This window comes from Trichosurus vulpecula, chromosome 2, assembly GCF_011100635.1.
Source record: "Trichosurus vulpecula isolate mTriVul1 chromosome 2, mTriVul1.pri, whole genome shotgun sequence".
Lineage (NCBI taxonomy): Eukaryota > Metazoa > Chordata > Mammalia > Diprotodontia > Phalangeridae > Trichosurus > Trichosurus vulpecula.
In genome coordinates, this window is record NC_050574.1 from 460972951 (window position 1) to 460999035 (window position 26085).

Here is a 26085-nt window from a genome sequence, read left to right on the forward strand (position 1 = left end):
GACTGTACACTTCTAATTTGTACAGACAGCTAGCTGAATGAAAAATGAAATCCAAGGATTGGGAAGAGGCCATAATGTTTCATTAGCATACACTAGAATATCTGATAGAAAATCAGATTGCCCTTTTGATTAATGGCCACTTACAATTCGAGAACGCCATCAACAATTATAATAACTGATTTGAAATTATTTTCTGTTGTTCGTGGTCAAACAGTTGGAGGAAATTAAAATTTAACTTGTCTGTGAGAATGAGGCATATCAGTATTCTGGTAACAAGTAGGGAAAATGCAACTAATAAAAGAAATTATTTGAATCCTATTGATTTAATTTTTCTATAATTACATGTAATAGAAGGTTATCATCTGAATGAGGTTTAGAAGAGCTTAGATTACCCTCCAGCCCTAAAAGCAAACTTTGAACTTTGTTCTTCTATTCATAAGACTAATGGGACAAAGTATAGGAAGGTTTAAATGGTATGTTAGAGTTCTCTGGTCACTAAGACAAACAATAAAATATCTTAACAATTTCCCGTTATAGAGGTAGCAAATATATCACCCTATCATATGGCAAAATCAACATTTTGATAAGCATTATTATTTAATTATGCCAATACTTCAAGTAATCATATTAACAATGTGATGCAATCAAATACAGATAATAATAGAAAAGTAACCATAGGAATCCATGAAAATGAAAGGCATGTTATCAAGAATCTATTGTAATATAAACATGAAATATCACTGTAAAGAGTTAACATATTAAATTACGAGTATTTCTTCTGCGACCATGAAATCACAAAAGATAATTCTTATTGACATCTCCATGATGTGGAGATTTAGCAGCTTTCTTCATTGTAACTTAAATTATTCAATATGGTAAAGTCTTAATAATTCATACCTCATTAATTTGGAATTTGTTATAATTTTGGACTGACTGGTTTATACTTTCATTGTACACATAGGGATTTCCTAAGCAAATTAAAAACATAAACAAAACAAGCAGGAAAATATGTACTTATTCAAAAGAATCATCTTTTCCCCACCACAATCACAGAGTGCTTGTGCACACACACACACACACACACAAATATACACACATTATTTTGGGGGGAGGGGGTCCTATGTCCCAGTTTATGTGCCAGAATTTATTAAGAAGAGATTTGTCTGTTAAAGTACATTTCCTTCAAATTTTCTATAAGAAAATAATAAAAATCCAGGTTTATCACCTTTGGTGTGAATAGGATGGTGGTCCTGAGTGAATAAATCAGAACAGATGTGACAGATGTGGTGACATTCTATCTCTGCTGAGAAGGGATTTGGAGCCATTCAAAAAAAAAATCAAAGACCATTTGCAAAGATTTACAAGAATCCAAAGACAAGCTAATAAGCTTTTCCTTCAACTTTCTTCTGACTTTACTACTTCTATCAGTGGCAGCACATTACACAATCTCCTCTATTCAAAATCTTGCCATTTTTCTTCATGTTTTGTCTGTCCTTTCCTCTTATATGCAATTAGCGATCATCTTTTATGGTCTACCACACATCTGTTTTTGTTCTTCAGTCGTGTCCAACTCTTCCTGCCTCCATAGAGCATACTGTCTGTCCATGGGGTTTTCTTGTCAAAGATACTGGAGTAGTTTGCCATTTCTTTCTCTAGTAGATTAAGGCAAACAGAGGTTAAGTGATTGGTCCAAGTCATACACCTAGTAAATGTTTGAGTGTGGATTTGAACTCAGGTCTTCCTGACTCCAGGCCCAGCACTCTGCCTATCAAGTCACCTAGCTGCCTAGACCACCACATACACCCACCCACACATGCACACACACACACGTATACATATGTATGTAAAGATTTTTATGCTATTACAATTATATTTGCATATCCTCTTTTTTCTATGTATGCATTGTTAATCTTTAAGAACATCATTCACAAAATGGATTTTTTGAGGTAGACAAAAAGTAATTCTATCAGATTGTGCTGCAATGCTTCTTTTAATAGCATTAAAATTTGTCTAACTTTTCCTAAAATATTTCTGGCTTGTATTTGTTTCCAAATGGGGAAAATTTAAAATATTTGGTTCGATTAAGCAGTGTTTTAATAATTATTGAGTATTTCATAACAGAAGGTACTTTTAAAGTGATTATAAAATTATTTTTATTTAGATACTTAGATATGACATCATGTTTTCTTCATAACGCTCAAAAAGTAAATCAAGCAGATAATAGTAGAAATGCATATATGGAGATAAAAACAAATTGAGAGAGAAATTTATCTTATTCAAAGCAGAACTTAAAAATACTTTTAAAAATATACTTAGTGTCAATTTCATCGCCCTAGGGGTAGAGGAGAAGCAAAATTTCTCTTCTGTTTAACTCAGATCACTTAATAAAGAATGCTTAATGAAAAAGAAGTGAAGGCAAACTTGGAAAAAAGTGATTATGTCAAATCAAAACAACTCAAAAATCTGTGATAACAAAGTAGTAAATTGATAACAATCAGATATTTTATAGGCCAGCATTTCTCAAATGTTTTGGTCCCAGGACTCCTTTACAATCTTAAAAATTATTTAAGACCTTCCAAAGAGCTTTTGCTTACGTAAGTTACATCTATCAATGTTTTTACATTAGTAATTCATACATCTTGACATTATTGTGAAGATAGTTGTGACTGCATGGTCCCCCTGAAAGCATCTTCATGACCGCCATGGGTCATTTATTTCAAACCATACTTAGAGAACCACTATTCCAGACCACGAAGTTCTATTAACTAGGATTTGAAAATTCTCCCCATTATACAAAGTCTTCCTTCTTCCCTAGCCCCAACCCCAACCTGCAGTTTGCTCCCCTACTCTTCCCAACTTAACATTAGGAAGGTTGTAACAGATTCTGTATTTGCATTTCTTCCAGTAAGCGTTCTGGGTAAGTAAAGAAAGAAGAAGGTAAAGGAATGGAAAAGGAAAGGAGAAACAGGAATTTCCAGTTCCCAGCAGTAGGGACACTTTTTTATTACCCATTTAAATGTTCAGTATACTAGGATTCTTCATAGCAAAGAATATGGTCCTGTGAGTAGATAGATATATAATAGATGGATAAATTGATGGATATAAATGAAAAGTTTGAAAAATACTGACTTTAGAAAAACTTGATTTCAAAGAGTTCGGAATGAAGACCCATACTCACAGATGTTTGGAAGAAAATGAAATTCTGAAAATAAAAAACAAAACATGACTGTAATGATCAAGGAGAGAAGGAACAAGATTGGAGAGGTATGCATTTATTAACTGCCTATTATATGGCTGTGCTAGGTGACACAGTGGATAGAGTGCCAGCCCTAGAGTTAGGAGGACCTGACTTCAAATATGGCCTCAAGCGTATACTATTTGTTTGACCCTGGGCAAGTCACTTAACTCTGTATGCCTGTTTTCTCATCTGTAAAATGATCTGGAGAAGGAAATGGCAAACTACTCCGATATCTTTGCCACGAAAACTGCAAGTGGGGTCACGAAGAGTCAGACGTGACTAACAAACAGAACAACTAGTCTAAGCCAGGCACTGTGCTGTGTTTTACAAAAAAATTACCTCATATGATCATGTAAGGATAGAAGATGTAGCAATTAAAATATGCAAAAGAGAAGAATGAATCTAAAAGAACAGAAAAGCTCTATACAGGTAAGGACAACAGGACTGAAACTCAGAATGAGATGAATCTTGCAAAATATAATTCTAAGGATAATGAAAATGTGGATTTTTAAAACATATCCTTAGCACATGAAGAACAATAAAAAAACAAGTCTGCTTTTTTAACACAGATGCTATCACATTAATACTAGCCCACATTTGTGCAGTGCTTTAAAATATTAAAAGTGCTTTTTTTAAAAATCCAGTTATATAGAAAGTATATGAAGAGACTTATTTTAGAGAAGACGACTCAGGCTCAGAGAGTTTAAGTCACAGTCTGATATTCCCAGCTTTGTGCTCATTCTACTATATCCCACTGATTCCCAAATAAGAGAGGAGAACTCCCAAATACGTATTTTTCTTTCCTAAGAATTGTCTTCAATATTGAAAGGATACAACAAGCTCATTTGGAAGAAAATTGAAGCCCATGATAGATGGGCAAAAAGAAACCCGAGGGCACATAGTTTTAAAAGAGGTCAAATGAACACTGGAGTTTGAATGAGAATAAAAATAATATAATGTATAATAAAAATAACTAGAATGTATATAGTTGTACTTTAAGGTTCTCAAAGTACTTTACAATCTCTATCCTCACAACAATGCTGGGAGGAGGACAGTATTATTATCTTTATTCTACAGAGTAGGAAATTAAGGGAAATAGAAGCTGTGACTTGCCTAGCCTTATACCTACTAAATATCTGAGGTTGGATTTGAACTCAGCTCTTTGCTCTAGGTCTAGCACTTATCAAGTGCTACCTAACTTCCTCTAAGCTCTGTATTTACCACTAATTCATTGTGTGTCCTTGGGAAAGCCTTTTATTCTCCCTCTGTAACACTGCATTTTATCCCAGGATATTAAAGAAATTGGTACTAGAAGACAAAATGAGGCAGATGCAAAGATTTTCCAAGGAAAAATGTAGACTCCAGAAAATAGATCTATGAGCTTAAGGTTGCTTAATGCTTGGAAAAATTCTTGGGGGTTATTTATGGAATAGATTATTTGTCAGCACTCAGAGACCTGGTGATTACTGAGCATTCACATGGAATAATACAGAATGATTCATACCAAACTCACTTTTTTCCTCCTCCCTGTTTCAGAGAGTTGCCTGAGACACTGAGAGTGATCTGTCCAAGGTCATTCACTCAGTGTCATAGGTAGGACTTGAACAGAGATTTTCCTAACACTAAGGCTGGCCAGTCCAGCCATCTCATGTTACCTTTTGCAATGCTCTGAAAGTAATCTTAAACTTCATTAGCAAACACATATTATAAAAAAAGAAGCAGTAGCCATTCCACTGAGCACCATACTGGGGAGAACAATTATGGAATATAACATTCAAGTCAAGACACCACATTTTAATGAACCATATTGCTGAACATTTGATTTGTTTAAGATTAGAAAAAGAGTACAAGGCTATATATTGTCACTTTACTTATTTACCTTACACGTAGAGTACATCATGCAAAATTCCAGGCTGGATGAATCAAAAGCCAGAATTAAGGTTGCTAGGAGAAATATCAACTATTTCAGATATGCAGAAAATGCCACTCTAATGGCAGAAAGTGAAGAAGAATTAAGAAGCTTCTTGATGATAGTGGAAAAGGACAGTATGAGAGCTGGTTTGAAACTTAACATGAAAAAAAATGATCTTACTGTCATAGCAACTGATCCCATCACTTCCTGGCAAAAAGAGGGAATAGAAATGGAACCAGTGGGAGATTTTATATTCTTGGGTTCAAAGACCACTGTAGATGCCAGTGACTACAGCCATGAAATTATAAGACCCTTGCTCCTCAGAAAGAAAGACATGGTAAATCTGGACGGTATACTAAAAAGCAGAGACATCACCTTACTGACATAGTTAAAGCCATGGTTTTTCCAGTAGCGATGTGTGACTGTGAGAGCTAGACTATAAGGAAAGCTGAGCACTGCAGAACTGACATTTTTGCACTGCGGTGGTGGAGAAGACTTTCAAGAGCCCTTTGGATAGCAAGGAGATCAAATACTTACAGAAATTAATTCCGACTGTTCATCGGAAGGTCAAATATTGAAGCTGAAGCTTAAATACTTAAATACTTTGGCCACATTGTAAGAAATCAGGACTCATTGGAAAAGATTCTGATATTAGGAAGATTGAAGGCAAAAGAAGAAGGGAACAGCAGAGGAGGAGAAGAATAGATGGTGTCATGCAAGCAACAAACAATACCTTGGATGGACTTCAGGAGATAGTGGAGGACAGAAAAGTCTAGTGTGCTATGGTCCGTGGGGCCACAGAAAGTTGGATGCAACTGAACTGCTGAATAACAAGAAGTGACAAACTGGAGTATCTACAGCGATGGGGCAATAGAATAGTGAAGGAGCCTTAAATCATATGATGAAACTGGAGAAGTTTAGCCTGGAAAAGATAAGATTCTCAAGGGCAATCAAGGAATCATAGAATCTTAGAAATGAAGAGAACATTAACAATCATCTGGTTGAGTTGCCTTACTTTAAAAATGACAAAAGTGAAGAACAGAGAAGTTAAATGACCATTCAATGTCACAAAGTCAGGCAATGGCAGACCCCAGAATTGTTCAACAATTCTTAACAATATTTAAACAAAGAAACAAATTAATGTCTTGTGTAATTACAGGGAATAGAGTTTGGCTCAATAAGACTTTGTAAGGAGGTAGATATTAGTTCAATATAAAAATAAAAACAATTTCAACTCCAAAAATAGAACATGCTGCCTAGTGGCATGCTAATTTTTCTGTCACTAGAAGTATGCAGAGATGTATGTCTATCTATCAAAGACACAATTCCTATTGGGTATCCAAATTAAATAACTTTCAGCTTCCTCTTTATCTCCTAGATTCTATGATCATTTTTATTTCTTTGTTTTTACTAACCATTATTTGACTTTGGAAAGAAATGAATAAAGTAAAAGTTGCAAAAAATTGTTTTAAGTAACAAAATTTACTTAATGTTCTCTAGAAAAATGGGAAAAATTAGTTTCAAAATGCTTTCTCCCAGGGGTTGAGATAATAGTAGAGAATTTATTCATTCCTTCTTCTAAGATTATTCTGGGGCCAGCTAGGTAGAGCAGTGGATAGAACACTAGCCCTTGAGTCAAGAAAACCTGAGTTCAAATTTGGTCTCAGACACTTACTAGCTGTGTGACCCTGGGTAACTCACTTAATCTAAATTACCTTAAAAAAAGATTATTCTGAAAAAGGTTGGGTGGGGAGGAAAACAACAACATTTTTTTCTTAATTAAAGAACTGTGGTAGCTCTTATAAATAAGAATCACTGATTTAGAGATGAATGAGACCTTAGAAAGAATATACTCCGACCTCTTCATTTTATAGAGAAGCAAACTAAAGTCTAGCAAAATAAAGTGACTTGTTGAACATAATGTTGAGTAGGGAATAGAGATTTGGATCCAGGTCTCCTGACTCCAAAAGTCCCATGCAGCACTGTATCAATACAGTTAAGTAGTAAAGAACATTCACAGAAACTACATTATTCTGAAAGATGGAGGTAAAATTCTGTGAAACTGCAGACTCCTAAGGCATATCTTTCAGTTAAAATAAATTAAAGTTCTCATTGGATTGGAAAGGTAGGAAAGAAATTCCTCTTCGAATACTTTAATAAAATGATTAACTTCTTTCCTAAGTGAGAAATGAAATTGTCATAGTAATGCATCTATGAACAGAAAATATGACATGTACACTCTTAACGTCTTTATTCACTTAACAATAAGATCTCATGTTTATTTAAAATGAAAGAACAGAAAAGTCCCAGATGTTCTTGTAGCAGCAAATGTTGAACCCTAGATGGAGCACTTCTCTTTCATTTCATTCCAGTTAAAATGCTTAGTATTACTTTCCCTAGACTTTCTCCATAATGATAATGGGGTGAAAAAATGGATTATTCATGGAAATCCCTCCTACATGGAAATATAAAATGCACAAAGATATAGATAAAATGTTATTAAATATAAATGTTATTAAAACATCTATAGATGAACTAAATACCTTTGGACATTTTGACTCAATTTAGTATACAGAATCCCTTGATAAAAAAACATTCATAATTTTGGGATACTTTCTTAAGCCAAATTATATTTGTTCCTACATAAAAATAGAATTCTATGCACTTTACTATGCATTAGTTTTTTTTTTACCTTTCCACCCCATTTTTCTCCAACCCTTAGTTTTTCTTAGTTTTTGTGGATTTTGCCTTTTTACAAGTTAATCTAAGAATTCCTGTTCCATGTCAACTACCACAAATTTTCTAGCATTAATGAATGAAACTGAAATACTTTAAAAGACCATTTTTTAAGAAAAATAACATTCAAACTAAGAAAAGAGATGTATACTTTTGTGCTTATATATAGTACCTTTTGTTCCTTATGCATGTAGCTCTTCCTCAAATTTATACTTGCAAGTTGGGTCCCCAGAGTGTAGCTGCCTTCTGCAGTTCTAGTTAGGAGTCTTGAGATTGCTACTTCTCTACTCCAGCCCAGAAACCACTACTGGTGCGTTTTCCATCAATCATCTGACAGCAGCCACAATTGGCTTGTAGCAATGACATTTACTTTGACGGCTAAGTAAAAACAACTGCTATAAAAAAGTGTCCACCAAAATCTGAGGCTCCTTCCCCCACAAAAATTCACATTATCACCAATGGGAAGAAAGGGCTTGGAGTAAAGTGGTAGCAAGGACACACCTGTGGCAAAGTCAACTCATAGCTCCTGGCACTGCAGGCCTGAAAGTCCTTTCTCTATAGAGCTCTAGTACTAGGTTCCCATCCTCGCCTTCTCTCTTCTTTGCCAGGAATTACACTCCTTGAAATGATCTTCCTTCTCTTCACTCCCTTTCTTCATCTGTATTTGCATGGAATATTTATCTCTGTTTTCCACGGGATGCATTCAGTGTCTTCTACAAGCATAGTAGCTCTAATGACATGGATTGTGGGGATGAGCAAGAGGGAGGAGAAATTCCTCCCCTAACTTGCTGCCCTCTAGTACAAGAACTTGGACATCTTCTATAACTACATCCAATTCTCAATCATAAATTACAGAATGACTTGCTTTTATCTTTATATCTATTATTTATATAATAAAAATAAAAATAGTATTTATGTAGCACCTACTATGTGAAAGGTACTTTACTATACCCTTACTATTCTAAACACTCTAAAAATAATTTCATTTGATATTCACAACAACCCTACAAGGCTGGATAGCTATTGCCATCCCGTTTTACAAGTGAGGAAACTGGGGTAAACAGAGGTTGAGTGATTTGGCTCAGGCTGCAGTTGAACACAGCTGGGTCTTCCTGACTCCAGGCCCAGCACTCTATCCATCGTGCCACCTAGCTGTTTCCATCTAACCATATATCCCCAATGGAGCTGATATTCTCATCCAATCACTGGATATTTCCTAGTTGCTATGAATTTCCATTCATCTTGGCCAAAGGGCTGTAATTCTCTTAAGGTGACTAAAAAACTTTTTGAAATATTGTCCTGGAGTTGTAGGAGAAGTTATCGACACTACTTTTACATTGATTCTATGCATCTTGTGATTCTATTCTGGGCCTCCTGTAATTACTTCAACTTGCCCATGGCTACTAAAAGCACATAGGAAAACAACTAGAGCACAGAGATCTTGTTTAGAATATTTTTGGTATACTGTCATGACTTTAATGATATCCAAGATACATTGCGGAAGTTTTTGTGCCATCAAATAATTTATGGACATTTAAATGAAGCTTCACTCCAACCATAACACCTGTTGTAACCAACTATTTAAATCATTTGTCCAAAGAAGTCCCCTTTTATCTCTACATTTGTTTTCTGTTTTTAAACTACTTCTCTTTTTCTATGATAAAAAAAAAAACTTTTCATCAACCTCATCAAACCCCATAGAACTTTTTTTTAATAGCTTTGGGTGCAGGATCTTGTTAAAGTTCATTTGTTTGGTTTTTTTGACAGTTTAAACAAATCAACCTTCATAAAACTCCTGCTACGATTCCCTCATTATGATGTAGAATTGAATTTGAGCTCTTAAAGTCTACGCCAGTAAAAGTCCAAACTCTGGCAAGTTCTATCAAGATGGACAGTCTTTAGGTTTGGGCCAGTCTAGTTCAGTTAGCTGGCCAGAAGGTAATGCTTATTTGTTTGTTTGCTTGTTTATTTGCTACAGAAAGACACAGTAAGGACAAAAACACATGCAAAAATATCTCTAGTTCTATGGGTTTCCCTTTCATTTACAAACTGAAGTAGAAGACTGTTGGGAGAGGGATCAGAGATATATGTAGTTCTTAGAATACTTGCTCAGAATTAGATACGTGTATGTATATTGTACAATGAAAGCTTCACACACACAAAATAAAAAACTCCAAATAAATTTCTTCTTCTCTTTCTTAAGAAAACTGCTTATAAACTACATTTGTAACACACAAACCCACAAATTCCATAACAACCCCGCAGAGAGTTGCCATATAAAAAGATGTATAAGACATATTCATAGCTTAATGAGAGTTTGTGCATTTCTTCTATGGCCAGGCCAGAGAGACTTTCTCAGAGTCAGATCCAGTCCACGGACAATTCCTCTCATTTGTACTTTTAGAGATTGGGTGAAGAAATATATTGCTTCCTTATGTTTCTATTTCCTAGCTGCCATTTTCTTACTGGGATTTAAGAGGGCATTTTGTCCCTTCCTTTACAACTTCTTCATTCTATCGCATAGCTAAAGACTTGATGTGTTTTTTTTTTTGTTTTGGCTAACAGGAGGATATGGTACATTGGTCCCACAATCTCTTTCACTCATGCCCAGCACTCAGCACAGTGCCTTGCCTATGGAGGGCACTTAATAAATGTTGAATTTATCTGTTGAATCAATAGGTAGGATCCCAAGTAGCATCATTAGAAGAAAAACATACAAAGAGCTGATAAGGTAGTAACAATGAAAAGAAAATAAATAATCTGCTCCACTCCTGAGGTAGCCTACCAGTGAGGTATTTTTCTATTTTCACATCTTAGCTGGGACCTCCATGGAAATGTCCATTTTGGATGCTGACTTCAGGGAGAAAGCTCTGAGTCACCAAGAAAAGGATATTGGTGCTTCTGCTCTTCAGCTTTGCCATGGATCTTATCAGCCAGAGGAGCTTTCAAAACATCCCTCCATGAACTAGAAACAGCTTTGGTCTTGGTGGGAAGCAATTTAAAGTTTAAATACCCTCAGCGTAAACGCTCACTGATTTTAAAAGACATTTTAACACTTTTATGTGTTGAGGCTTTAAAGTCTGAGTGACTTCCAGCAAGGGTTCCGACGCTGCTCTGTGCAATGATAGAAGTGATCTTAATCTGATATACAACTATTACCACTTCCCTAGCTTCTCTCGGGAGATTCAATCACTCTCCATTCAAAAGCACCCTCTCTACACACCCGATCCAACCAATTCCTCATTCTTCAGGTCTTTTAGTTGTCTTTAGGTTTTCTGTGGGGTAGCTAAGGGATTATTACCACAAGTAATTTACAGGACTACATGTTCCAAAAGTGGGAGACTCTCACAATAAAAAAAATAAACAAACAAAACAAAAGCGATATTTCCACTTGTTTTTTTTGGCAGCTATTATATATGGATATACAGGGGGAGCAACCAGGACTATAAAGAAAATGGAGACCATACTGTATAAGTGTAAGGGTGGGGTTTCTATCCCTACTCAATTAATATAAATACAGAAGGCTCTATTGAATCAAAATACAAATTAGATGTGAACAGTTCTTCGACCATTTTAAAGAAGGAGGACACTTTGGATGAAGGCTGATAATAACAATAAGGAATATTTTTGACTTGGGGAAAGATTAAATCCTGCCTCCTCAGCTATGTATAAAAGCAGCAAGCATGTTTGGAACCAGTCAGCACACCAATAACATAGTCTGTATTCAGGAACTTTTAGGCTTGGCAACACTGTAAACCCTCGCACCTGTGCCAGGAGCACAGGAAAGGGGCAATAAATCAGCATGGAGTGTTACACTCCATTCCCACCACTCCACTGATCATATTATCAGTAACTGCACTGGATTCAGTCAGAATCATGGAGAGAAAGATAGAGGATATATTAATGATAAATACAGATGCAACCAAGGGAGCAAGAAGCTTCAAGAAGCATAAGAACAATACCTCAAAAAAGGCCTTTCAATAATCAGAAGTAATGAATTTTCCCTTTTGCAACACATGAGCCTCACCACTGCTGTACTTTAAATTTCTACCCATTATGGCACAGACCGTATTTGTGGGAGAGTGTGTCCACAGGTGTTGCTTTTTTTTTTAATTGTCCCTGCTATACACTTAATAAATCTCCTTTCGAAAAACTAATTAAGCCAAGATGATAAACAATGGAGAAATTATCATGGGGGGTGCGGTTACTGATGGGCACTATTAAAAATTCTATCCTCTTAGGTTTACCCCTAGGATTATAACGGGGCAAAGTATTTAGCCATCCTCTGAGCACCCTGGCAAAAAAAAAATACACATAAAAATAGGGAATGTAGCCCTAGAAAGAGTGCTATATAAAAATAAAATGAATGAACTTGGGATATTCAGGCTGACAACATTTAGCACAGTGGCTGGTTTTAGCTTTAAAATATATTTACAGTGTAATCCAATAGAACAACCTTTTTGAAAATCACCTACAATGTGCAAGACTTTATTATAGATGTTTGGGAAAAAAAATAAATAAATGAAAAACAATTCCTTTCTTTCAAGGAGTATAGATTCAACTTAAGCCATGACATCTCCATACTTAAGTTTCTTTAGTGAAATAGATATAAAAATATTAGACAACTACTTCACAGAGAAAGTGAAGGTTGGTCAGTTAATGACTGCAAAATATTTCAAAAAGTATGGAAAAAGCAAATAATCAACCACATATTTAATCTAATTTGCTTTTCTAAAAAACATAGTTCATTTTCTAGGCTTTTTCCATCATATATTTATTTTTAACCTAGTTTCATCTCTGCTTTTACTTATATCTTTAGTCCAAATGTTCTCTAAAACAGTAAAAGCTCAACACACATATGATATATATGCATATATAAACATTTTATATGCATTTTTGTATGCATAGAAATGTCACATTGATAAATATAATTATAAAACACTTTGGCACAAAAAATTTATAAAAGATAGCCAACACTTCAATTACCTTAAAAAATCAGCCCAAGATGCCAAAATATAAGGGTAAATCTCTTTTATAAACTCAGTTCTCTTAGTGCTTTTGCTTCTCAGGAAACTATTTTATAGCTATCATTTAATTTTAAAGATAAAACATAAGATGACAAAAATTATTTAAAATAAAAATATTTGTAAAACTTTAAAAAATCATGTTAAATTTTTATTATTCCATAATTAGCAGGGGGAGAGAAAAAATAAACTTGAAATCTTTTTTTAAAAAAATATAACAATTGAGAAAAGTTTTACTTCATTATGTATATTTCTTACAAAATTGTGGTATATGATTGTAATGCACTACTATTGTGCTCTAAGAAATAACAGAGGGTAGGTTTAGAAAAGACCGGGAAGTCTTATATGAACCAATGCAAACTAAAATGAGCAAAAAGAGGAGAATATTATTTGCAGTAATAGAAATATTGTAAGATTGATCAACTAGGAAAAATCTAGCCACTCTGATCAAGGCAATGACCTAAAATAGTCCAAAGGACCTATGATAAAAGTGCCATCCACCTCCAAAAAGAGAACTGATGTTCTCTGAGTGCAGATTAAAGCATGTTTTTTAACTTTATTTTTCTTAGGATTTTGTTTTCTTTTGCAACATAGCTAATACAGAAACAGGTTTTGTGTAACTCAAATTTATAATTAATATATTGCTTCCATTCTCAAGAGATAGGTTAGAAGTAGTGGGAGGGAGAGAATTTGGAATTTTTAAAATAAATATTAAAACATTTAAATGTAATTTAAATGTAGTGAAATAATTCAATATTTTAAAAAACCTACTATGTGACAAGTACTGTGGCAAATGGGGTCCTAAAGGGGAAAAAAAACACAGTTTCTATGGGTAAGGAATTTGTATTGTTTCAGAAGAGATAACACATCTATTCATCTGTTATCTATCTATGATTTTTTTTTCAAAAAGAATGGAAATGTTTTATCAGATATAATCTGGTTTCCTAGATGTTTCCCCTTGGTGTAGGAAATAGCTCTGCAACCCTAACCAGGAATGCTGGCAGTGGTGGTCATGGTGGGGTAGTATTGTGCCCCCAAACTCTACAAGAGACAAGGGATACCCCCTCCCTCTTTCTGCCACCTCAGCATTGTCTGTGTGTTAGAATTAAACTAGTCAGACAGAGATTTGAGTAGCTTTAATTCCTTCTGGCTTGCAGCTTTGAGAGGAAAGATGGAAGAGGTCAACCCCACTATAGGTTGCCAAATGAAAAGACTCTTGGAAGACATAAAAGGAGCAGACAGTCTCCACCATGTTCCTATCCCTAGCTTACTATACTAGAGACTTCAAAGCATTTTTCCTTGGTTGAACTCTCTCTTAGATGATCTGAATTACATCACTCTTAGTAGCAGAGCTTTTTCACTCTGTATTGTGAGGTATATATTCTTCTAGGTATACCTTTCTGACTTCTGTTTTGCTTCTCATTTCAATAAATGGGCTTTCTTTGAAAATTGCTATATGTGTGTTATTGTAGAACTAGTATTTGGTGGGAAGGGATTCAAGTCTTTGGAAATAAAGCATGGGGTCTTCCTTCCCATCAATAATGAGACAATGACCAGAAGTTAACATAAACCTGATCATATCTCCTAGACTGATAATATTAAAGGGAACAGAGAGATATAATTATTGCATTATATGTCCTCTCTCTGAGGGCAGCAAAGTGTTCAAGGCTTTGTCCTCCACAACTTTCTACTTTTCCTCCTGAAAGGGAAGAGTGGAGAGAGAAGAGGCTAGAGATGTCTATTCTGCCTCTCTTTGAGTTGTACTCCATGCTACATGTGGGAGAATAGCCCATAATACATAGGGCCTCACAACACATAGGATTTTTTAACATAAAAATGAAAATACTTTGTAGATTTTAATGTACTTTAAGTCAATCAGCTAGTGAATTATCATTTATTGAGGACTTACTAGATACCAGGTACTGTGCTAAGCACTGGGGACACAAAGGCAAAGATATAGAAAAATGCTCTAAATCACTAATAATTAGAGAAACACAAATTAATACAACTCTGAGGTACCATTTCACACTCATTAGATTGGATAAGATGATAAAAAAGGAACATGACAAATGCTGGAAGGAATGTGGGAAAATTGGTATGTTGGTGAAGCTGTGAACTAGTCTAAACATTCTGGTAAGGAGTTCGGAAAATGTCAAAAATGCTATTAAAACCATGCAACCCTTTCACCCAGTGAAATTCCTACTAGGTCTATACCTGAAAGAGATCAAAAAAAGGAAATAAAGAGATAGATAAAATAGATAAAATAAATAAAATAGATAGAATAGATAAAATAAAATAGGAGCTCTTTTTGTTGTGACAAAGAATTAGAAACACAGGGGATGCCTATTATTTGGGGAATGGCTGAACAAGTTACAATATATAACTATTATGAAATATTACTCTGCTATAAAACAATGGTGAAGGGAGTGCTTTCAGAAAAACCTGGGAAGATTTGTATGAATTAATGCAAAGAGAAATGAGCAGAACCAGGAGAGAGCAATTTATGCAGTTAAAGCAGTATTGTAAAGATAATCAACTTTGAAATACTTAGTAACTTCGATTAACACAATGATTAACTGCAATTTCAAAGGACTCATGAGGAAACATGTTTTTCACTTCCAGAAAGAGAACTGATATGCTCAGAGTGATGATTGAAGCATATTTTCTTCTATTTCTCTCTCTCTCTCTCTTTCTCTCTCTCTGTCTCTGTCTCTCTGTCTCTCTGTCTCTCTCTCTCTCTCTCTTTCTCTCTCTGTCTCTCTGTGTCTCTGTCTGTCTCTCTCTCTCTGTCTCTGTCTCTCTCTCTCTGTCCATCTCTTTCTCTCTTCCTTCTTTACTTCCATCCCTTCCTTCTTTTATTTTTTTTTGGGGTGGTGTCTAATATAAATTTTTTTTTGCAACATGGCTACAATTCTATGTGAAAGGGGAGCTTGTTGGAGGATTGGATATAGTTAAGAAAGAAAATGGTGAATTGCTAACTATTTTAACTTGCCTTAACCTTCACTTGCTGCAAGTCTGAGAAAGTACTACCAAAAGCATTTCATGAGTGTGCAACAATTCATGAGTTAATCCTGGGAGGTGGAGGAATAGCAAAGGGCTTCTTCCATGGTTGGTTATCTCTGTTTGTACTTCCTTCTCAAGGTCATGTTAAATGTGCACATTTACCTTGTTTTCTACCTCACAATGGAATGTTTTCGGCATTTCAACATTCATTCGAAAATGAATGCTGGAAGGAATGTGGGAAAACAGGTATGTTGGTGAAGCTTTGAACTAGTCCAAACAGTCTGGTAAGGATTTTGGAATATGTCAAAAATGCTATTAAAAGAGAGGGGAAAAGAGAGAATTTGGAACAAAAGATAAAAGTTTTTTAAAAGGCAAAAAGTAGTCCCTATCAAGGGGCTCATGGTATAATGTATATACATACAAATATATATACATATATTAAGGACAATGATGATGATGATGATGATGATGATGATGATGATGATGATGCTTCTGGAAATGAATGGGAACCAATGTAATAAATGGAAAGTCATCTTTTTAACTACTCCAAAATAATTTATACAGTAAAGTAATATTATTGGAAAAAAATTCTTATTAATCAAAAATGCTCTTTGCTGTTTAGTTTAAGTATAATTTTGTTTAGCATTTAAAATATTAGTAAATTTATTTAAAACATAAAAGTCCTAAAAAAAGTACTACTAACATTATTTAGGCCTAATTTCATCTTGTTTAGGTGGTTATAACAATAATCATTTACAAATGTTCCTCAGTTACTGGACAACTCAGTTGCTATACAGGGGTGGGGGAAGAGGAGCAAAATATCTAAAAATATACTTTAATTGGGAGTACTATACCAAGAAGTTTTTTTAATCTTATTTTTAGCAGAAATGACATTTGGAGATTTAATGTTTTCCAGGGGAATACTAAAATTGACCAATATAAAAGATCTTTCATTCTAGTGACTTCTTCAAGCAACCTACACCTCCTAATTTAGAACTCTGAAGCTAAAACAAGTATCTGAACTCAAAGTACAACAATAATTACCTCCAATATTTATCTTACTGGATTGGCACAAAAGAATCTTTTAAAGATTTTTCCATTAATGCCCTTGAAATGTGAGATGATCCATATCAACCTCATCAAAAAAACTAAATAAAATGTTTTAAAAATAAGGATAAGAAACCCTACAACTTGAAATTATCTAGAGAGACAAATCATACAGCTTAAGTATTTTAATATAGATAGGAAAAATGAGAACTAGGACCACAAAAGGTCTGAGGAACATACCCAGAAGCAGATTGAGTTCAGGTTCAGGAGAATGATTCATTTACAAATGTTACTGCCTTCACAAGGGGTCAGGAGTCTGGTTGAAGAAACTCTAGTCTAGGAAAACTGCAGACTAGTCAGGAAGTTACTTCTTCCCTCTCTGCCCTTTTCTCTTCTATCCACACCAATTTAATTAGGCAGTTCAATTGAGAAAGAATTGTTAAAAAAAACTCCTTTAAAAGTGAAATCATTGGAAACCACTCTCCTAAACAAATGCCAGAGTAACTGGAATAATAGCAATAACTTTGTGCTGCCCTGTGTGTTATACATTGATTTTTATATGTGAAATAATATTCACTTACTTCAATGATTCTTTGCAGCAAAATAATGATGATAATAAAAAATAATAATCTCTGATTCAGTACCATAATACCATATTTATTCTTGGAAAGACCATCTAGGCAATAAGCACAACATTTTTGAAGATTGCATAGCTATTAAGAAAACAGGGGAAAAATTTTACTTTCATCAACTAAGAAATTTTAATACGAATCAAGCCTGCATTTAAAAAAAAAACATATTTCTTAGGTCTAGAATAAACAATATTCATTGGATCATGCCTAACATCATTTTGTAGGCTTTTAAGTAACTGGATCTATGATAAATTATTAATTAAATAATAGCTAGGAGGAGAGCTAGAACTTATAAAATGCTTTAAAGTTTGCAAAGGGCATGTGTTACCTCATTTGATCCTCTTAACAACACTAGTTGCTATTACTATCATCCCTATTTTACTGATAAGAAAACTGAGGCTGATAATGGTTAAGTGACTTACCCACAGTCACTCACCTACTATTAAGTGTCTGTGGCAAGATTCAAATCCAAGTCTCCTGACTGCATGCCCAGAGTTCTATCTAATGTGTCATCCTAATTGCTTCATATTCATTTCCCAGAAATATGAAAGTGAATTTTGATGGGGACAGTTTAAACTACCTAACACTTTAGGGCTATGAAGAATAAATTATCTCATTTGCTCTTCATAGCAATCCTATTGTGCAGTTTTAATACCTCCTGTACTAGAACCTTCCACCTGAGGAAGCTGAATGACTCAGAGGAGTTTGAGTACCATGCTTAGTGTCAAACAATATCTTGAAATTGAATGTTCTGCAAGCAGTTAGAAATCTGGGACTGGAATGTAGATCAGGCCTAGAGAGTGACATTTTGGAGTCATTTACCTAGAAGTGACTTAAAGGTCTGAAATTAAATGAGTTATGTAAAAGACAGAGTAAAGAGAGAAAAGCAGAGCTGAACTGAGAGCAGCACTCCCAATTAAGGATGGGAGGAGGAAGAGAAGTCAGGATAGGTGAGGAACGAATTAGTGCTTGTAATGGCAGTAGAACCAAGTGGTGCAGTGTAATGATAATAACAAAGAAGCGATGGATGTCAAGAACAAGGAGAATTCATCACAAAGTAATATCCACACTGTTTGCTATCTAAACTCATAAAATCTATTTTCTCTATGTACACATCGCAGTGGGCCTATTGAGTGGTGTACATTTCTCTATGCTGAAATGTAATTTTGTCTTTGCGTTAACATCAATCTCAGTTGCTTCAAGTATGTGTCACTGCCGGCTATGGCGCTTTCACCAGGGCTACAATTGTTGCACTCGATGAAAGATACTGTCATGCAGAGGTCTAGATACAACTTGCTGGAGGTAACATTAGCTGTTTTAATCCAATTCAAATGTACAAAATGAAAAATTCTCAATCATTGAATAAAAGTCCTCCAAATACTTAATCTTCTACTAGTGCTCTATTTTCTGAAAGTTCAAATATCTCAGTCTATAGTTTGGTGAATCATCTAGGTCATCTTAGTTTGTCCTTTAGTCATTCAACCTTATCCATCTGTAAAAAGGAACTCCTGACAACATTAGAGATAAGTAGAGATGAAGAAATTGAAAGCCCATTGGAATTTTCTCTTCCTGAACCCTGCTTCTGGCCACCCTTTTATAACCAGTGTGGGTTGTCATTCTCCCATTCCAAGGGCTAAAAGCAAGTATACTGAAATAGATTCAAGATTTGATAGAAATACCTGGCTACAGGATCTCATAATCTCTGTAAACGTTGAAGAGTAGGGACTGTGATTATAGAGAAATATTAGGAATATGAAAAGAATTTGATTCTCATACAACTCTGCTGCCCATTTCTAGGGAAATTGTACCACATATCCAGGTGGAAGTAATTACAAATAACCGGGATGCCATCCAAATCAAACTTGAATCTTGAATAAAACCTATCCTAACCATGATGATTATCTGTACTTTTGACCAGTAGCTAGAATGCCTCAGAAAGATTCTTGTTCACAAATAGGTAGTGAAAGGCAGAAAATAATTAACATTTTATTTGGATAACCTTTTTATGGCTAAAGTATTTTTCTTTCTCTGTTCAAAACAGCTCATGCTCTATTTTCAGGCATGCATTCTTCTTTGTACCTTTATCTTCTCAAATTCTAACATCATGTTCCTTATAGATGAGTCCTTAGACATATGCTGTTTAGAAAAATAAGCTGATTTTTAAAGGCAAAAATTATTCAAAAGAGAGTAAAGTTTTCAAGATAATTAAATGAGCATTTCTAGTTATATAAATTTTAGTTATAAAATCAATCAATATGTTCACATATTAAAGTAATGCAACTAATCCATCTATAATGTTAATTCTAATATAATTACAAATGAATCTCTTTAAAATAATGTAACTTAAATATAAGTACTTATACATACGAAAGAACAGGAAATCTACTCTATAATTTCCCTTGATTTACTATCTACAAATTAAGAAAACATATTCCATATACTAGCAAGAATGGACCCCATCTATTAGAGATACATTTTTTTTCTTCATGAAAATGTGTTTTTATTATTGCAAGAAATAATTTTCTAAAACATGAAACATGGCACCACACAAAAGGCCTTTCTTAGGAAATATTTTTTTTAAGAAAGAAAAGGAAGAAACAAAAAGGTTGAACATATTACAGTTGTAATTTATCACTTGTGGTTTATTCTTTTAATAAAAAACACCTATTTTAACAGTAGTGCTGATTAAGCTCAGTAATGATTCCTTAGGAAACTCTTAAACACAGCTTCATAATTTCTCTTACTAAAATAATAATAAATTATAGACATTCAAGGCATGTGTAAGTATTTTTTAAAGTACAAGAAATTCCATCACCAAAAGCAGTAGCAAACTAACTTTTTTGGGCCACAATTAATCTTCATCATTGAAGCAAATACCCTCTCACCTTTTCCTAATTTCTGAATCCACAACAATCTGCCGCTTCTTTTGGGGAGGTGATGGTGGCAGCTCCTCTTTGGCATGCTTTACCAGGATTTGTTCCCTTGTGGTCACCATAGTTACAGTTTCCATTACAGTTGTCTGTGTTAGAGATGTCTGAGTGGTGGTGACAGCCTGTGAAATCTGTGAGAAGTATTGAAGCAGAGGTCACACATTGCTAGAAAGACTGCAGGAAGGACTGCTTAAAGTGGCGATAGAAAATAATAAGAAACTGCTCCTACTTGTTGGTAAATTGACCTTAATCTAAAAAATAACATCATGATGTATTTAAATCAAACTGTCTTATGTGACTTAAGTTACATTGGATAAAATAACTGGAGATTATTACTGTAGATAATTCTCATTATCAAAATGAGAAATATAGCAAGTGTATAATTTATTTGGGGGGTGGGGGTGGAATTAGGTCAAATTATTGTCCTTCCAAAATTGTGTACACTTTGGTCATACCTATGTCTTTAATATGCAAATGGAAAATTGTGAGTGGCCCTTAGTCATTCATTCAGTTGTCTACAGAAACACTTCTCCATTTTTCTCAGTTGTCAATGCTTAGAATTTATTTTCTTCCTTCTTTCCCTTTTACCTCACCAGTGCAGATCCCAATGATTCCTGGGAATCCCCCTTTTTCCTTCATCCTTCTCTTATTCCTCACCACCACTCACTGTTAGTCCAGTTAGTTGGGGTGATTCTATGATACAAACACAAGGTACAGATACAGATATAGAGTACAGACAGGAAAGGGGAAGGGAAATTAGGAAACACAAGTAAATCTCTGAAGCTGCACCTGCTTATTATTGCTATTATGCTTAGTCTGAGACCAAACCTCAGCACTTGCCTCAGAGGCCACCCCCCTAGCTTCTGTGTTGAAATGCCCAGTAGAAACACTGTTTAAGTCTATTTCTGAAATAAAGGCACTGAACTAGATGAGGGTGGAACAATAACTACAAAACAGATTGCTCTCTCAGGACTTTAGAGTTTCATGAGGGAAGGGAATTTATACAAGTAACTAAAATTCAAGCAAGAGTAAGAGAAATGAAATGAGGAGCAAGGCAAAAAATCTTGAGAAATTTGAGGAGGGGGAAATATAAGTCATTTGGGAGACAAGGGCATTCCAGTTTCATCAGAGTATATCAAAATTGAACCTTGAAAGAGGGAGAGACCGTAATAGATGAAAGTGTATGAAAGAAGTCCAATACTGGTATAAACTACTAATCATGCGATGAGATCAAAATCCCAAAGACTAAGTGGAGTGGGAAGGTGGATGGGGGAAAGTCAAAATAAAAAAGTGGATGAAGAATGGTTTAATTTGGTTGGGGGAGTAATACAATATGAAGCAAAGAATTAGGTTAGTCTCATTATGGAAGGCTTCAAATACCATTATAACCACTTACAGCTTGATTTCCCTACAGAACTAATGTGAAAAGACAGAAGATTATGGAGACTTAAGAGTTTTCTCATTTATACCAATAAAAAATTCTCAGAAAATCTCAAAAGAATAGTATTTGTTTTAGTCAGAAGAGAGAAAACCTGGTTGGATTAAACAGGTGGTGAGAATGGAAAAGAAAATAGATGAGCCGATCTCTGAGGTTAACTGCTACAGCAATCAATTGCCCTCTCCTAGAGCTCTACTTAGCCCTTTGGCTTCCGTATGAAAATGCAGCACTATATTTAATGTACCCAATTCAATACTGCAAGGCTTTCTGATATTTTCAGCACGGAGAGCCCCTGTCTGACACAGATCATAACTCTTCTAAAAATTTAGCAGATGATTTCATAGTTCTTGTAGGCAAACTGTTGATGAGCCTCTCCAAACTTAATTAGTCTGGTCCCAGGATGACAGACCTACAGTTTATTAATGGGCCTTTTAGTGTGGTGGAATTCCAAAAAAAAATTTTGCTTTCTTCTAGAGAAACCCAAAGTCAACTCCCTATACTAATGAGGCAACCTAAGAGGATTTAGTGATTAACTCCAACTGACTTAAAAAACTTTTAGAAGACAATTTGTGTATGAATTAGGCCCTTCCAGTATAGTAGATAAAGAAGGAAGGAGAGAAATGCTACTGCTATGTTTTCTAGTAATAAGATAACTTTTGTTATAGTCAAATATCTCCAGGGTTTTTGTTGTTTGTTTTGTTAAATTATCACATTTTAATGAAGGGAAGTTTCTTTCAAATAAATTTACTTTTGGTTCAATAGTATAATTATTATTGTATGCCATGGGATTTTAATATTAATAATTAATTCAAATAAAATTATCTTCTTTGGAAAGCAAATCATGTCTTCCACTTTTAAAATAGTATTTAACAAACAGCTAAATTTTCTAGTTGAAAGAATATAAAATAACTTAAAATTATGGTAAAAGCTAATTATAAGTGACTTGCTATTGCATTTGTATGTCAAATCACAACTCGTGTGCTCAGATCAGTGGGTAATATATCTCTCAAATTATGACCTGGAAACCTTCTTACTGGGCTGATATTCATGCTCCATAACACCAATGTTTCAAGACTGATTGTAATTCAAAAGGTGGTAGTAAGGATAAACCTGTCTGTTATATATTAATGCTTATGTTCAAATGTCTCTAGGATCAAAATTTGTTACTACTTCTATATGACAGTCAAAAATGGCAAAGAACCACATAATATAAAAATGTAGGTACCACAAATATAACTTTAAAAATTTAGGGAAGGTAAACAAAAGAAGAAATAAATTATTTAATGCGCATGCTCACTTCCTATACTTGACCTACTTTCTCATATCTATAATAGTATGAAATGATTGCAAATTTAATCAAAAATACTTTATGTGCATTTTTTAAAGAATGCTAACCTTGTTTTTGTTTCTTTAAGATGGTTTAGCCCAGGAGAATGAAGTGGATAGAGCTTACCCAGCTTGTCACAAACAAATTGGCAAAATTTCCCATTCAATATTTCTTAGACAAGATGGAGACACATAGGTTATGTGACAGTAGATTTAGGTGGTTGAATGGTCAGACCCAATACCCGAGAGTAGCCTTTTATGGTTCTATGTTAATTTGGAGGAGACCTCCAGTGGGGGGAGGGGTATCTTGATCCTGAGTTGATTTTGAATAAAGGTATAGTGTCAAGCTTCTCTAATTTGAAGATGGAACAAAGTTGAGAGGTATTGCTAACACAATGAATGATAGAGTCAAGAGCTAAAAATTATCTTAGAAGAGCAGAACATTGGTTCAAATCTATTTTGATGAAATTTAATAAAGCTAAGTCTAAGATCTTACACTTTTGTTCAAAAAAACAATTTCACAACCATGAAATGGGCAAGGCCTTCAGTAGACACAATTTCTCTGAAAAAGAAGAATGGATAAACTGTAAGCTCAATATCAGTTAACAGGGTTATAGGATGGGAAATTAAAAAAAAATAATGCAAATTTAGACAGTGGTAAAAGAGGCATAGTGTCCAGGACTACAGATATAATAGTCCCTCTGTACTCTGACCTGGTCAGATCACACCTAGAGTCCTATGTTCTGTACTGGGTATTGCATTTTAGAAAGGATATTGATAAGCTGAAGATGGTCCACGGAAGGGTGACCACGATGAACATGGGCCTCTAAATTATTCCATGTTAAAAATAATTGAGGGGGGCGGAGCCAAGATGGTGGCTGCTAAGCAGGGACTACTGTGAGCTCCGTACCGAGTCCCTCCAAAAACCTATAAAAAATGGCTCTGAACCAATTCTAGAATGGCAGAACCTACAAAACAGCAGAGGGAAGCAGGGCTCCAGCCCAGGACAGCCCGGATGGTCTCTGGGTGAGGTCTATCCCACACGGAGCTGGGAGCTGGGAACGGAGTGGAGCAGAGCCCAGCCTGAGCAGCATGGAACAACCAAACTTGGAGTCGGGCAGATGGGGCCCCTAGCACCCTGAATATGTGAGCTGCGGCAGTTACCAGACTCCTCGACCCACAAACATCAAAGACTACGGAGAAGGTTAGTGGGAAAAGCTGCGGGAGTGGAAGGAGTTCGTGGTTCGGCTTCCAGCCCCGGGTGCAGTGGAGGTGGGGCAGCTACAGTTGCTGCTGCTTCTGGCCCCAGGCCCACCTGGGGGGAGGAATTAAGTGGCGGATCTGAGCAGGAGTGCACAGCCCATTGAAGATCTAAGCCCAGCCCAGCCCAGCCCCAGTTCTTGGGGAAGGAGTAGTGCTGGTGTGACAGAGCTGGCACCTCCCCCCCAAACGTGGAACATAGAACTTGTTAGTCCACAAGCAGTCATACCCCACTGAAAAACTCAAGGGTCAAGTTAGTTCGTTGGGAATATGGCCAGGCAGCGAAAGCACATCCAGATTCAGTCTCAGACTTTGGATTCTTTCTTTGGTGACAAAGAAGACCAAAACATACAGCCTAAAGAAGACAACAAAGTCATAGAGCCTACAACAAAAGCCTCCAAGAAAAACATGAACTGGTCCCAGGCCATGGAAGAGCTCAAAGAGGATTTGGAAAAGCAAGTTAGAGAAGTAGAGGAAAAATTGGGAAGAGAAATGAGAAGGATGCGAGAAAACCATGAAAAACAAGTCAATGACTTGCTAAAGGAGACCCAAAAAAATACACTGAAGAAAACAACACCTTAAAAAATAGATTAACTCAAATGGCAAAAGAGCTCCAAGAAGCCAATGAGGAGAAGAATGCCTTGAAAGGCAGAATTAGACAAATGGAAAAGGAGGTCCAAAAGGCCACTGAAGAAAATACTACTTTAAAAATTAGATTGGAGCAAGTGGAAGCTAGTGACTTTATGAGAAATCAGGATATTATAAAACAGAACCAAAGGAATGAAAAAATGGATGACAATGTGAAATATCTCATTGGAAAAACCACTGACCTGGAAAATAGATCCAGGAGAGATAATTTAAAAATTATTGGACTACCTGAAAGCCATGATCAAAAAAAGAGCCTAGATACCATCTTTCAAGAAATTATCAAGGAGAACTGCCCTGATATTCTAGAGCCACAGGGCAAAATAGAAATTGAAAGAATCCATCGATCGCCTCCTCAAATAGATCCCAAAAAGAAATCTCCAAGGAATATTGTTGCCAAATTCCAGAGCTCCCAGATCAAGGAGAAAATACTGCAAGCAGCCAGAAAGAAACAATTTGAGTATTGTGGAAACACGATCAGAATACCCAAGATCTGGCAGCTTCTACATTAAGAGATCGAAGGGCTTGGAATGCGATATTCCGGAGGTCAATGGAGCTAGGATTAAAACCAAGAATCACCTACCCAGCAAAACTGAGTATCATGCTCCAAGGCAAAATATGGATTTTCAATAAAATAGAGGACTTTCAAGCTTTCTCAGTGAAAAGACCAGAACTGAATAGAAAATTTAACTTTCAAATACAAGAAGCATGAAAAGGTAATCAAGAAACAGGAATTGCAAGGGACTTACCAAAGTTGAACTATTTTGTTTACATTCCTACATGGAAAGATGACATGTATGATTCATGAGACCTCAGTATTAGGGTAGCTGAAGGGAATATGCATATATATATATATGTTTATGTATATATATATATATATATGCATATATATAT

The 26085-nt window shown here is 35.3% G+C and overlaps 1 protein-coding gene across 6 annotated transcripts in view; it reads right to left on the minus strand.

Annotated features, from left to right (window-relative positions):
* Window positions 1-26085, minus strand: part of DMD (dystrophin) — a 1925924-nt gene that overhangs the window by 1575722 nt on the left and 324117 nt on the right. For all 6 annotated transcript variants that reach the window (XM_036747778.1, XM_036747779.1, XM_036747772.1 and 3 more), the window contains one exon: window positions 20478-20653. In XM_036747778.1, coding sequence (XP_036603673.1) covers window positions 20478-20653 — 176 coding nt within the window. The remainder of the gene's footprint in view (window positions 1-20477; window positions 20654-26085) is intronic.